The following is a 15,410-nucleotide window of genomic DNA, read 5'->3' as shown; positions in this document are numbered from 1 at the left end:
TTTAAAAAGGTCCCTGTTGTTTATATGATCAAAGTGCCTAACTTGTTGCTTTATGGGAGAAATATATCATTTCTGAGCACTTCTCTATGAGGTTGCGAAATCTCTCTTTTGCACCCTGAAGCATTTTCTCTGATGTCAGCTTTTAAGTCCCGATTTCATATAAGCTTGATAATGATTGAATAATATGAAAAGCAATCACAATTACATTGGTTTTTTTTTTTTACACAGCTTTTGTATTTTTAATTTAGAAATGAAAACTTTATCCCATTAAAGGCAAATGATCTGAAGTATAGCCTTTGTCATTAAAAAACAGTCTTTTTTCCCTTTTTAGCACTGTCTTTACCAGGGAGCTAGTTTGCTGGTTCTGTCTCCTAATTCTTGATGCATGAGAGCCTTTGTCATGAGGTCCATTTCCACTTGAGTCCACCAGTCCAACCCATGCCAATCTTCTATCTGGCTGATCCTTTTTTCAAATCCAAGACTACAGTATGTTTCACTGGAGTAATCAGTGCTGCTTCTGTGGTTGGCGTGTTCCCTTTTCCTCACCCTTCACATCTGGGCTTAGAACTGTATTTCAACTGAGTCAGTGGGTTGTTTCGGTGTTTACAGACCCTGAACCATATTTAAATGTATTTACAAGGCTGGGAAATGAAATAATTACTGCCTTAAGTTTGTCTTTCTTTAACTAATTTTTCTCTGTTGGGTCTAAGAGCTTGCAAATTAATTGTCATTTAATATAAAACACTAAAATACTTCCTATTTGATGTCTTCATTTCTTCTTCCCTTCATGTATTTTACCTAGAAGAAATCGAAAACGTGGTAATTTCATCTTGCTGTGAAAAGAACTAAATGGGTTATATATAAAACTGTAAACTATTTTAGGTCTGCACTAAGATAAAAAGGGTTAATAAGGTAAAAGTCAATGTGCGAAATGGGTTTTCTGATTCATAGATTTTCTTTAGGTAACGTACATACTTTCTGTTGTTTTTAAGATAGAGAACAAATTAAGGTACAAAATTCTGAAATTTACCAGAAACTAAACATTTAGATCATAGTTACATTTTTACCTTTTGCATACATATGAAAGTGTACTTTGTCATTGTCCAATATTAAACGTTAGCCATGTGGAAAAAGTGTCTGATAGTTCAGTGGTTTTCTGATCTCATTCTTCACTTGATTAGGAGCAGTTATAATGCTTTAGTAACACTTACAGAAGTAAGTGTTTAATGTGATCCCACCACTATCCATAAGGCCTTTGTATAACTTTTCTTTCTGCTTAGCTGCAAAACAGGAGAATCTTTTCCTGAGCAACCAGCTGGGAAGGATTTAATATGACACTTTCCCTACTAAGACCCCCCAAAGAGACTTATTCTCTAGAACAGTTCTTATAACCCCCTTCTCTTTCCTAAACTTGCTGTTACTAATTTATGCCTCACTGTTCTTCAAGGCTGAACATCTGCAAGGTTTTAAGTCCTGCCCTCCCACCCCCACCAGTGTCTAAATGTCTCCTACAGTTATGATTGTAATTTGTTATGCTGTATTGATCTTTTGGCTCTTTTCATATCAAAACAATACATTCTTAAGATTTTGACTGTTTTGACTGTTGATCATAGAGAACATTTGTACTTATGGATAGTTTTTTTTTAATAACTAGATTTCAAGGGAAAACTTTAATAAAAGAAAATTTATCCTTGTAACTTTCTTTAGTTCTCAGTATTATTTTTATATTAAGAAGCACAGTGAAACTGAGAAACTTCAAGCAGCATTAAAATGATTATATATATTTTTATAAACCTGCATTGGGCTTAGTTGAATTACAAAGAATATACTGATACACAAAAGAATATTACTAAAACATTAGCTTTTCTTTTTATTGTGCTTCCATTATGAATATGTGTGCATTTTAAAGAAAAATTTAAAAGCTTAATCTGTCAAAAGATTTTCTCTTTGTGAACATATAAATATTGTTAGACTATTTCTCTACTAGAATATACAAAATTAAATATATATATTTGATTCAGTTTTGGAAAATCTCTTCCCTGTTGGGCTTTGTGTCTCTGAGTAATGTATAGGGTTAAATGTATTGGCATCATCACTAAACTCAATTGGTTGCTTTTAGTTTTCAGGAAAAACTGCAGCATGTGCCAACAGCACAACCTCATCTTGATCGGGTAAAAAAAGACTTACTATTTTTAAAATGTGTCTTTCATTAAGTTGGCTATATTTAGGACTATCTTATTTGATCTCTTTCTAAAATGGCATTTTTGAACCGTGTTGGTAGTTTCCAGAAATGTCGTGTTTTTGAGATCATGTAACCCAACTTCCTAACATATAATAGGAATTCATTAAAACATACATTTCCGAAGTGCTTAGAATTTTAGGAAATTGTGCTTACCATTTCTCCTGTAGTAACTGAACATATTTGAATGAGTCCTCGTGATGGGAATTTCTACTTAAAACCAGCCGGAGGGCTTTGCCTATAGTCTGTTTTTAACTGTATTGAAGTAACTAATTAAGTAAATGTCTAGCATAAGCGTGACTTATTTAAATAAAAATTAACTAGGTTTGACCTTCAGGTAGCAGAATAAAATTGAAACTCTGCTGGGTGGAAGAGCAGGTCTCTGATGCATAAGTTGTAGTGGTTGGTTGGTATTAGAATCTTTTATTTTTTTCTTTGCTACTGGAATCTTGATCTGTAATTTTGGATTTAAAATTTTGAAGCAAAGAGAAATTACAGTGGGTTGTGCTGCAGAGTAACATAAGTGGCATTGGACTTTGGAACTGGGAGCAAGCAGGAAGATCCAGTAGCATGGGATGGTGGCCTTCACCATGGTTACATGAGGATGGGAGACAGGGTGAAACAGCTGTTTCACAGTTAGACTTGCCTGAGCAACCTGCGCATAGCTGAGTTTGTTGATAATTGCCTCACATTATAAAGTCCAGCTTCAAACCTTTTCAGAAGTTCACTTGTATTTCTTTTATCTGACTATGAGTGTAGTATTTTCTGCTTTTCAGAACATTAGCAACACTGGAGACTGAGTAGCAATATATTTGTGGCTAAATTGATCTGTAATACTTTTAGCTACTCTCCAAGTTTGGATTTAGAAAGAATGCTGGTCTTTTTATATTTTCTGTATATATACATGTATATATGATACATATATATGATTTTCTAATGGTGAATAAAAATGTATGGCTAGATAAACAGTTCTAGGAAGTTTTGCAAAACTATGCTTTAGTGTTCTTTAATAATATGTATTTTAAGCCATTTTGAGCATGGCATGAGCATCTTATATAGGGTGGAATTTTTGTTTATGCTGGGCTTAGTCTGTATTTTTGTCATTAAATTTGACATTTTGGGTTGTATTTGGAAAGGGAGGTTTAAATTCTAATTATGGGACCTGTTAGAGGATATTTTAAGCTTCTAAATTTATATAGATAGTGAGAAATGTATTAAGATCAGAAAGAAAAATCTTAAAGTCTATATTCTATAAATGAGGTCAATGTTCTAAGTTAAAGGTGACATTATACTGTCATTCTTATTGCTCAGAACTCTTTTCCACTTGGTATATACTTGTTCAGTTAGAGATAAAAAGATTTTACTTATTTTTCAGATAAAGCAGAAAATTTTTCTCTAGTACTGGGAATTCTTCAGTACCCAAGGCTTCATGCATGTTTGGGAGGTGTTCCACCACTAGGCTACATCTACAGCCCTTTTTATTTTAATTTCTGAGACATGATGTCACTGAGTTCCTTTGGATGGTCTCAAACTTGCAGTCTTTCTGCCTCACCATCCTAGGTATCTGGGTTGCAGGTGTGCGCCACTGCACCAGGCTGCACGTCATTGAGTTTTAAGAAATACTCTTGTCTCTGCATGGTTTTTCAGTGCTTTATTTCTCCCACTGTATAGAATGAGAGTAGCTCTGTTTCCTCCCTGTTGTGAAGGGTGAGTGAACATGTGAAGTGAGGACACTGGCGCAGCACATTGTCAGGATGGTCCACTCCTTCTTACTGCTAGAATTCCACAGGAGAAGAGTTAAATAATGAGTCCCCTGCATGAGATGTTTTTATGTGAATACCACACTGGTGATGAGTTCTACAGAATATAGAAAATAGAGTTGCTAATTCCACAAATCGGCACATATAATGAGAAAAGTGGAATTGACAGAATTAATATATGTTATTAGACATGATATAAGATTTTGTATGTTCCTTAATTTTCACCTTAAAACTGGTTATATTTTTTAAAAAATATATTGATATTGCTATCAAAGATAATTATCTGTGTTGATTTACAGAGTATTGTTACAATCACATTCGAAGTACCAGGAAATGTAAAGGAAGAAAGTCTAAATGTATTTATTCAGGTGAATGTAATTTTTAACTGATTAATAATTTATCAACTGTTTGTTGTATAGTTGTTGCTGTTAGCAGTGGTTGATCTTATTAAAATATGTCACTTGATACAGAATCTCCTGTGGGAAAAGAATGTGAGAAACAAGGACGGTCACTGCATGGAGGTCATACGGCTAAAGGTGCAGTATGCAGCTTACCTTTGCAGGTTTCTGGGCAGGTCCTCCGTTTGGTTATTATGTAAAAACCATATTTGGATTTTTAGACAGAATCACTGGTTTTTGCACAAATAACCTTTGTCTACTTTTATTTCTGTCATTTACATTGCAAAAAAGGATCTTTTAAAATTACTGCAGGAAGCATTATTTATTTGTACAGCTTCAGTTAGTGTTGCAGCCAATAGTCTGTGGACTTTGAAAATGTTAGTCCCTGCCCTTGTACCCTGGGGTTCTAAGCAGGTAGGTGGGTAATGAGCTTGCTTCTGTTAAAGTTCTCTTCCTCTTGGCACACAGAGTGTGCTTTATAGCATCACTTAGGGCAGACGGCTTGTGTCTCTAAGACAGCTTCATTTAACAGGGAAATAATGTGAAAAATCCTGCTAGTGTTAAAACTCATGTGCTTCGTAGACACTGAACATTCTGTCATACACCAAAAAGTTATGGAGAACTAGAAGAATTCTTGTTCTGTGTCTGGAATCTTATTTATATTACTTGACACTTGGGTATATGTTATGAAAGTCATTTTCTCCCCCAGAAAGCAGTGTTTTTTTTTTTTTTTTTTAACTTTTTATCGGTACCCGGGATTGAACTCATGACTGCCTGCTTGCAAGGCAGGTGCTTATGCCACTGAGCTAAATCCTCAGCCCCAAGAAAGCAATGGTTTTAAGTGTAGCCATCAATCAGCAGTCATTAGAATAGCTATTCTTGTGATTTCCCAAATGTGTATAAAGTTCTTTTTTTTTAAAATTTTATTTAAGGAGAAAAAAGAAAAAAAAAAAAACAGAAAAAGGGTACAAGTTATACAGAATTTCAGAAAAAATAAACAGTAGGAAATCACTAGTTAATTACATATTGTCATCTTAGAAATAGTTGTTGAAGTTACAAAATTAAAGCATATAGAGGGGACTTTCAAACAGTGAGACTGCAAACAGTAATATGGTTATCTATCTTATACACTTAAATATATATGCAGTTATATCTTTTAGAGAACTTCCTTTTCCTTTCTTTTGTACAATGACAATTACACATTTTGGGTTTTATTACTCCCACAGTTCTTCTTCTTCTTATTATTTTTTTTTTTTTTGAAGAAAGTAAAACCAAATGTGACGTACCAGGACAGAGTCAGTCAAATCAAAAGGATGGACATAATACATAATGTAAAAACAAAATACAAGGTGATGAACAATGGTTACCATACTGCCTCTTGTTATCTTAAAAAGAATGTGCATAAAGTTCTTATTACTGTTAATAACTAGATTCTCTCTCCAGGTAGCACTGACATCCTGGGGTACTAGAATAATAGGTTGAGACTACTTAGATTTGGATTTCTTTATTCATTATGCTGGTTCTGCCTAGGATTAGCACTTCAGAACAGCATAGGTAATCCTAGTTTACTTCCATATTGCTCTCACACAAAGGCACTAAGCCTGATCCTGCTGCAGCTTTATGACTGCAACATCATCAACATTCCACGATTCTAACTGGCTGAGCATTTCTTCTGTAACTGCTTTCATCTGTTAGTATTGAATGTGGCATTGTTTCTTAGAAAAGTAGCAGTTTGGGCATTTATACTAAGCCAGTTCTGACACCTGTGCAGAATTTAGTGGCTTGTCTTTGTATCATTTCAGTCTGGATTTTGCACTTGTATGATCATTTCTTAATATTTGTCCTTTGATTTTTCCTTTAGCCTTCCTTCTATCAAAACAGGGATTCTGGGGCAAAACAGAATCCCTTCATAGCCTTTCTTCATTTTCCTGTTACAAAGTTTTAGTTGTAAACTCATCATCTTGTTTAAAGTATAAAATGACTGCAAAAGCTTCATAATTTTTATATAACTAACAAAAAATTGATACTTACATAAAATAAAAGGAATTTATTATAAAAGTTCAAACTTAAAAAGCAGAACATAAAACTAGAAGAAAAACAGAAAGGAAATACACCCAAAATACACAAATATGCCAAAAAATTTTGTGTTAGAAATGACTAGTTTGTGAACTTTATACAGACTATAATAATTTTTCTTCTATGTTACTATTGTCTAGACCATTTATTATAACACATTTTCAAATCTGATTAATCACCAGAATCCTTTGCTTCTCAAGTTTTCCCACTAACTCACATTAGGAATATCACATTAGGGTTAGGAATTATCACATGGGATTAGGAATATCACATTCTTGAGTGGATAATCAGCAGGCTATTGTACCATAACATTTTATTTTGTTGTTTCAGTTTTTGTTTTGTGAGCAGTGAAAGAATATTAGATTTTTTTTTTTTATCAGAAAAGGGAATTTTGCACTGTTTATGGGCTCCACAACAATGGACATTTCAAGAGCACTCCATCCACAGCTGCTTTCTTTGTCTCATAACCATGCCCACCAATGAGAATGCTAATTCACCAGCTGCCTGGCTGAACAGATTCAAGAACTAGGGAAATGATAGTACTGAAATGAGGCGGTGACAAACAGAAGTTCATGTGGAACTGAGGAAGGCTCAGAAGGATGAGCAGAGCCTGAAAAGGAGAAATGTAAGCTCATTTCCTGCTGATGCAGCTTCATCACTGCAGGAAAACTGTGGCAACAGGGTGCTATGAGTTGGACGGTTCATGGCACCATCAAAGATATAAATGGTTGCAGTGATCTTGAATGCTAGCTCCAGGCTACTCAGGCTGGGAGGCAGCTGCTTTCTGGGGAGAAACAGCCCCCATAGATCACATAATCCAGGCTGTTTTGATTCAAAATTTGTATCCTTGGGCAGAACCGACTGGAATACCATTCATTTTGAGTCTGCTTGGGCATTCGCTTAGATTGCTTCTGAGTCATCAGAGCAGACCAAGGATGTGGTGGATGGAGGTGCTATCTCAGCACTCATTTCTCTCTTGGCATCTCCCCACGCTCACATTAGTGAACAGGCTGTCTGGGCTCTAGGAAACATTGCAGGTGATGGTTCAGTTTTCTGAGACTTGGTTATCAAATATGGTGGAATTGACATATTCTTGGGTCTTTATGCAGTTTCAGATATGTCATCTTTAGCAGATGGTTACTTACATGATCTCACCTGGATGCTTCAAACCTTTGCTGTAACAAGAATCCTGCACCCCTGTTAGATGCTGTTGACCATGTTCTTCCTAGCTTGGTTCATCTTCTACGTTACAGTGATCTTGAAGTATTAGCAGATACCTGCTGGGCTGTGTCTTACCTTACTGATGGTCCAAATGAACGCATTGCAATGGTTGTAAAACTGGGAATTGTGTCCCATCGGGTGAAGCTTCTAGGATCAACAGAATTATCCATTCTGACTCCCACGCTAAGAGCCATAGGGAATAATGTCACTGGAAAAGATGAACAGCCTCAGATTGTAATGGATGCAGGAGCACTTGCTGTCTTTCCCAGCCTGCTCATTCACCCCAAAACTAATACTCAGAAGGAAGCTACATGGACATGTCAAACATCATAGCTGGCTGGCAGGACCAGATACAGCACATTGTAAATCATGTGTCAGTCCCGTTCCTTGTCAGTGTCCTCTCCAAGGCAGACTTTAAGACACAACAGAAAGCTGTTTGGGCCGTGACCAACTATACGGGTGATGGGACAGTTGACCAGATTGTATACCTTGTTCATTGTGTTGAACCTCTTAACTGCAAAAGATACAAAAATTATTCTTGTTCTAAGTATCTTTCAGGCTGCTGAGAAAATAGATGAAACTGAGTTTAGTGTAGTGATCAAAGAATCCAGAGGCTTGGACGAGATGGAATCTCTACAGGACCATGAAAATGAGTCTGTGTAAAAGGCCTCATTAAACTTGATTGAGAAGTATTTCCCAGTAAAGGAGGAAGAAGATCAAAACACTGAGCCAGAAACTATCTCTGAAGGCTACACTTTCTAAGTTCAGGACAGAGTCCTGGTGCCTTTAACCTCTAGGCATACAGCTGAGGAGGCATCAGTTTTTGTTGTGTACTGTGTTTGGTATAAGTTTGTCTCTTTCTCTACTAAGAACTCTTTTTTTTTTTTTTAAATGTGTTTGTCATTGCAGCCTTCTTACAACCAAACTGTACTTGAACAGTTTCTTTTTTTTTTTTTTTTTTGTCTTTTTCATTTTTATCGGTACCGGGGATTGAACTCACGACCGCCTGCTTGCAAGGCAGGTGCTTATGCCGCTGAGCTAAACCCCCAGCCCCAACAGTTTCAAACTGTACATAGTGTATGAAGCTTATCCTCTCAAGGAGTTTTTATTTCTGTGTGGAATTTTACATTTTGCAGTGTCCTATAAGCAAAGATTAAATTCCACCCTTTGCTTTACCAAAAAGAAAAAAGGGAATTAAAAAAAAAAATTACAGAGAATAAAACCAAGCAAAATAAAACAGAATAAAGCCATTCAAAACAAAGTAGTGTAAGTGACACCAGATTTCAAAACAATAGGAAATTAACAATGGTTACTATAATGCCTCTTGCTGTCTCCAAAATAGCTGCAGATACCTTCAGACATAGTAAAAATCAAACAAAGCAGAATGGAACAGAACCAATAAAAACAAAACAATGAATGCAATAAAGGACTTTGAAACAGGATAAATAGTAAATCCAAAATGGCTACCATAATATATCTTGCTATCTTTGAAATAGCTGCTCATGCCATCTGATAAAACAAAATCAAACAAAACAAAAGAGAATAAAACCCCCACCCAACAAAACAAGATGATACAGGACTTCAAAACAAGAAAATAGGAAATAAACAATGGCTACTGCCTTTAGAAGGAGATCCCCCTTAGATGCAACACTGTGTATTGTTATCCTCTGAGTAGATGATCAAGCTACCAGCTTTAGGCCTGCAAAGTCAGTGAAACGCTAAACACTACAAGCATTAAATTGTATTTTACCTCAATAGCCATCCTCACAGCCTGTGTTTCTCCAGATCTGCCGGTCTCAGCAAGGTGGGGGTAGAGTAAGGGTTGGCTCTTTTTGTTTCCCAGCCCACATGCTGGAAGGGGTTGGCATCTGGCTCGCCTTCCTGTGGCCCATGCATGGCACTGATTCTCAGGGAAAGCTTGCTTCTTGGTGACTTCTTGTGCTCTTCTCCTATAGTCCATGAATGGCATTGACTCATGGACAGAAAGGAATTTTCAAAAAGAATCGGTATACACAGAACTTTTTTTTTAAATAAGAGGTTTTTAAAAATGATTTTTCAATGCATCAATAATTAGAATTAAATAATTTTCACAATTTTAGTTTGTATTTTGAAAGAGAAATAGCAAAACGTAATCAACATTTATGAACTATTTCTGCTTTTAAGTTTATATTGAGGCTGATTATTTTTCTTTGAGCAGGGACTGGTGTCAATCACAGATAAACCACAGCAAGTGATTGTCCAAGGTGTCCATGAACTCTATGACCTGGAAGAGACTCCAGTGAGCTGGACTGATGATACTGAGAGAACAAATCGATTGGTATTTATTGGTAGGTGACAAACAATAAAATTTCTCAAGCTAAAAAAGATTTGCGAGGGATATAGTATGCTGCTTGAGCAGTGTTAATCAGATCCTCTTGTAATCGAGCTTATGGTTAATGTATTTCTCTTAATCGTGATAACTTCATGTGAACCTGTTATGCCTTTTACTGTTCACACAATTCTAGAAAAGTGATTATACTAAGCACCAGTTTGGTTTTGAAACTTAACTAGAAAGTTAGAGAGGCAATTACTCAGTTACTATTGTTTTTGTAAATTTCTGAAGATCACTAAGCATTTAAAAATCTGGAATTGATAAGTGAATTGTGTCATTCTAATAAGCATGATATAATCGATGTGTTTTGTTTGCAGGCAGGAATTTAGATAAGGACATCCTTAAGCAACTGTTTATAGCTACTGTAACAGAAACAGAAAAGCAGCAGACAGCACATTTCAAAGAAGATGTTATATGTCTATAACAGTGGAAGCATTTACCAAACAGATTGGGTAAAAAAGTTTGCTACTGGGGATATTTTAGTCATTATTCTTTGATGATTTCTTTTATGAACTTCAGTGTACTTAAAAATAGTATTTATTTTATACAATATGTAAAGCTTAGTAAATCAGTATTATAAAACATTGACATTCATAAAATAAAATATAACATCACCTGAAGTTTTTATTTTTTGGAGGGAGACAAGTGATTCACAAAGCTTTCTTTCTGAATTCATATTGAAGTTTATACATGAACTTTTCACCCATTATTTGTAATAATGATACTAGGCTTCCACATTTTCATTTTCTTGTAGAACTTCAGCTGATTTCAAAGATACGTTTTATCAAAAAAGTTTATTATTTTTTAAATTTTAAAACAAAAAATAAAAACGATGGTACAGAATTTCAAAATAAAATAATAGGAGATTAACATTGCTTACATATTCAGTATTGTTATCTTCAAAGTTGTTGTTCATATTACAAAATATAAGCATAAAATGTTCAAACAGACAATGAAAGCACAAATTGTTCCTTTTGATGAACTAACAGATCAGTAGAATAATTACAAGCTGAAAAGTTTTTTATACTAGGGAGACTACAATTAGAGTGTGATTTATTTCACTTATGAGTATGGTGTCAGGTTACTCCATTTACCTGTAAAAGCCTCAAGGTTATCCTTTTTTATAGCTGAGTAATACTCATTGTATAAAAATACCACATCTTATTTAATCCATTCTGTAGTAGATGGGCATTTAGAATGTTTCCAAAATTTATCTATTACAAATTGCGCTGCTATAAACATGGGTACACATGTATTGCTGTGGTATGATGTTTTCAGTTCTTGGAAAATATCTAGAACGAGAATAGCTAGATTGAATGGGACCTCCAATCCTAGTTTTTAAAGAAATCTCCACACTGATTTCCACAGTGATTGTACCCAGTCTACACTTCCCAACAGTGGAGAAGGGTTCCTTTTTCCCCACAGCCTCACCAGCATTTGTTACTGGTTGATTCTTGATGATAGCTATTTTTTCTGGAGTGAGGTGGAGTCTCAGCCTTGTTTTAATTTGCATTTCTTTAAAGACTAATGACACTGAACTTTCATATATTTGCCATTTGTGTTTCTTTATTTAAGAAGTGCATATTCATCTCAGATGCCCATTTTTGGATTGGGTCTTTTTGAATTGGGGGGGAGGGTCTGATATTTTTCAGTTCTTTTGTATGTTCTAGATAATAAGTCTTTCGTCTGAGGGACAGTTAGCTAAATTTTTTTCCTATTCTGTGCGTTTTCTTTTTAACTCTGTTAGTGATTTCTTTTTTTAAAATTTTATTTAAAGAGTAAAAAAAGCAAAATAGATAAAAGTAGAAATAATACAGAATTTCAAAAAAACTAAGAAGTCACTAGTTGATAAATTACATATTGTCATCTTACAAATAGTTGTTCAAGTTACAAAATGAAAGCATACAAAGTGGATATTCAAACAGTGAGACTACAAACTGTTCTGCTCAACAATCCAACAAAAACTTAGTAATATGGTTATCTGTCTTACACACTTAAAGATACATGCAGTTATATCCTTTAGAGCACTTTCTTTTCTTCTTTTTTATAATAGCAATTACACATTTTGGGTTTTATTACTCCTACAGTTCTTATTACTTTTTACACTAAAGACACAATGTGATATTTATAAATATGATTCTTATTTGTTTCACTTATGGAAATAGTCTCAAGTTGCCTCTATTTACCTATGAAGGCCTCCAGGTCATCTTTTTATAGCTGAGTGATATTCCTTTGCATAAAAATACCAGATCTTTTTCATCCACTCTGCAGTTGATGGGCATTTCGGTTGTTTCCAAGATTTAGCTATTACAAATTGTGCTGCTATGAACATGGGTACACATATATCCCTGTGACATGACCTTTTCAGTTTTTCTGGGAAAATACCCAGGAGGGGAATAGCTGGATTGAATGAAACTTCCGATCCTAGTCTTCTGAAAAATCTCCATAGTGATTTCCATAGTAGTTGCACCAGTCTACACTCCCACCAATAGTGAAGCAGCATTTCTTTTTCCCCGCAGCCTTGCCAACATTTTTAATCAGTTGATATCTTGATGGCAGTATTCTTTCCAGAGTGAGATGAAATCTCTCTTTTTTTAAAAAAAATTTTATTTAAGGAGAAAAAAAAAGCAGAGAAAGGGTACAAGTTACACAGATTTACAGAAAAAATAAACAGTAGGAAATCGCTAGTTAATGGATTACATATTGTCATCTTAGAAATAATTGTTCAAGTCACAAAATTAAAGCTTGTAAAGTGGACATTCCAACAGTGAGACTGCAAACACTTCTGTTCAATGATCCAACAAAACTCAGTGATATCATTATCTGTCTTATACACTTATATATACATGCAGTTATATCATTTAGAGCACTTTCTTTTCCTCTCTTTCGTACAATGACAATTACCCATTTTGGGTTTTGTTGCTCCCACAGTTCTTATTACTTTTTTGGAAGGGAGTAGAACCAAATGTGACATAACAGAACAGAGTCAATCAAATCAAAAGGGTGGACATAATAGATAATGTAAAAGCATAATACAAGGTGATCAACAATGGTTACCATAATGCCTCCTGCTATCTCTAATAGAATTGCCTATATCATCAGTTATAATAAATTGAACAAAACAGTAAAGGACAAAACCAAAACATTGGAGACATTATAGGTCTTCAAAAGTAGATAATAGTCAACGAGAATGGGCATTATAATGAATCTCACTATCTTCACAGCTGTTGGCTTAAACTTTCGAACCTGGTACTATCAAGCAAAACAGAATAGGGGGACATCAGTCAAAAATAAGATGGTGAGAGTAATACAGGGCTTTAAATCAAGATAATGGAAAGTCAAAGTGGGTTACTATAATATATCCTGCTATTTTTTATTTATTTTTCCCTTAATTAAAAGGATAAAAATAAAAAAGTAAATAATGAAGTGAAGATTGAGATAAAAGAGGGCATAACAGCAAAACAGCGCAGATCAAAACATAACCATTTAAGCAGAATAGTGTTTCACCACAAGATAATCCTGACATAAAAGTAGTTACCATATTGTCTCTTTCCTTGAAATCTTCGAGTATAACTTCGTATACTGTAGCATCAAATATATCAAAACAATGTAAAACCATTTAAGAGAATGACAGCATTACAGGGTATTTAGAATCAACCAACAGAAAATGAACAATGGTTTCTGTATAATCTCCTTGTCTTTAAAAGTTTTTGCTTATGCTATCATACATAATAAAATCCAATAAGGTACAACCTGTTTAGACCAATGGAGACAGAAGAACAAAAGCTTGATGAGACTTCAAAACAAGATGATACTAAATCAGTATTACCTATTAAGATGTCATTTTCTCCAAAATAGCTGTTCCTATCATCCAATCTTCTCTGCCTCATTTCTGTTGAGCTCTTTTTCTGTCATTAGTTGTCAGTTTGTCTTCTTCATTTTGTTTTCTGCTCCATTCATTGTGGCCTCTCTGCCACTATTTCTGGATTCCTTGTATTTTTCTTTTTTAGAATATCCTGTAGTATTCTCTGTAGAGTTGAATTGGTGGTTGCATATTCCCCTCGTTCCTCTTTATCCTGGAAGCACCTTGTTTTTCCATCAATTTCCAGGGATAGTTGTGCAGGATATATCAATCTTGGCTGGAGATTGTTATCTTTCAAAGCTTGAATTATTTCCCCCCACACTCTTCGTGATTTGATGGTTTGTGCAGAGAAATCTCCTGTAATCCTGATGGGTGTAAGTGGTCTGTTTCTTGTCTCTGACAGCTTTTAATATTCTGATCTTGTATTGAATTTCTGGAATTTTTATTATATGCCTGGGTGTTGCTCTGTTTGGGTTGTAGGTGGCTGGGGTCCTGTAGGCCTCAGACATCTGAGTATCTTTACCTTTTGCTAAATTAGGAAAATTCTCCTGGATTATTTCTGTGAGTAGCTTTTGTAGTTCATTTGTTTGTGTCCCTACTTCTTTTATGTTCTTAATTCTTAAGTTATGGATCCTCTTATCATCTTCTAGTCTTTGTATTATTGCTGTTTGTTTCTTTGTTACTTTTAAGAAGTTTTTCATTTCATTCTCCCATATTACAAATCTGCCCTCCAGTTCAGATAGTCTGTCCTTAGTTTCTTTCAAGCTGTTATGCCAGTTTTCGATAGAGTTTTTAGTTTCCTGGTAGTCTCTTTGAACCTGCTTCATGTATTCTATGCTTTCTCTATTTTCTCCATCAAACAATTCTCCCCTCTTTCTGATCTTCCATTCCACCATCTGTTTTTTCTTGGGTGGTGCTTAGCATTTCTCTAACTATTCTGCTTATTTCTAGCTTCAGGTCATTAATAACTTCATTCCTGAGCTGATCTATGAGGCTCTTTAGATGGTGCTTTATGTCTATTGGTGCGGTGACCGCTATTGCCTGTTTCTCAGGATTGGGGGCCGAAGGGCCTTTCTTGTTGCTCCCTCTTCCCATATTCTTTGTTCCTTATATATGCAAGCGTATATAGGAGGCCCAGCTTCCTTTCCTGTCAGCCACAGTCTGATTGAATTGCGCAGGCTAGGTGTTCCCGCCCACCGCAGCACACCAGGAAGTTGCAGATTAGGCAGCCTATGTGGGGCCCACCCCTCCAGGTCACCCTCAGGCTCTGGGATCTGGGTTGTGCTAGCCCACTGGGTCTCAGCCAGCAGCGTCACGTAGGCTAGGCACTTCTCACCAATCCTGCTTGAGAGGAGGATACGTGGCTGAAGTCGCCGCAGCACCCTGCCCCCGCAAGTCTGCCCAGTCCCAGAATGTCCTCTGTTGGAGTCTCCCAAACCGTGGGAAGAGTGTCAGTTTCTCTCACTCACCTCACCGCAAGTCA

General features: G+C 35.6%; 1 protein-coding gene and 1 pseudogene across 3 annotated transcripts in view; both read left to right on the top strand.

Annotated features, from left to right (window-relative positions):
• The window catches only part of Zng1a (Zn regulated GTPase metalloprotein activator 1A), an 88,744-nt gene that overhangs the window by 38,784 nt on the left and 34,550 nt on the right, over positions 1–15,410 (top strand). For 2 of the 3 annotated variants that reach the window (XM_063250288.1, XM_003472271.5), the window contains exons 11-15: positions 2,120–2,171; positions 4,299–4,367; positions 4,470–4,535; positions 9,892–10,021; positions 10,383–10,685. In XM_063250288.1, coding sequence (XP_063106358.1) covers positions 2,120–2,171; positions 4,299–4,367; positions 4,470–4,535; positions 9,892–10,021; positions 10,383–10,489 — 424 coding nt within the window. In that variant the 3' untranslated portion in view covers positions 10,490–10,685. Of the gene's footprint in view, positions 1–2,119; positions 2,172–4,298; positions 4,368–4,469; positions 4,536–9,891; positions 10,022–10,382; positions 10,686–15,410 lie in introns of those variants that run through there. The other variant, XR_010048011.1, reaches the window with a different exon arrangement.
• On the top strand, positions 4,542–9,928 carry LOC106028165 (importin subunit alpha-1-like; annotated as a pseudogene).

The sequence above is a fragment of the Cavia porcellus genome, unplaced genomic scaffold (assembly GCF_034190915.1).
Source record: "Cavia porcellus strain 051 isolate PalLab524CR breed Dunkin Hartley unplaced genomic scaffold, mCavPor4.1 scaffold_1, whole genome shotgun sequence".
Classification (NCBI taxonomy): Eukaryota; Metazoa; Chordata; class Mammalia; order Rodentia; family Caviidae; genus Cavia; species Cavia porcellus.
Note: the sequence above shows the minus strand (reverse complement) of the source record. Positions and strands in the feature narration are given on the sequence as shown.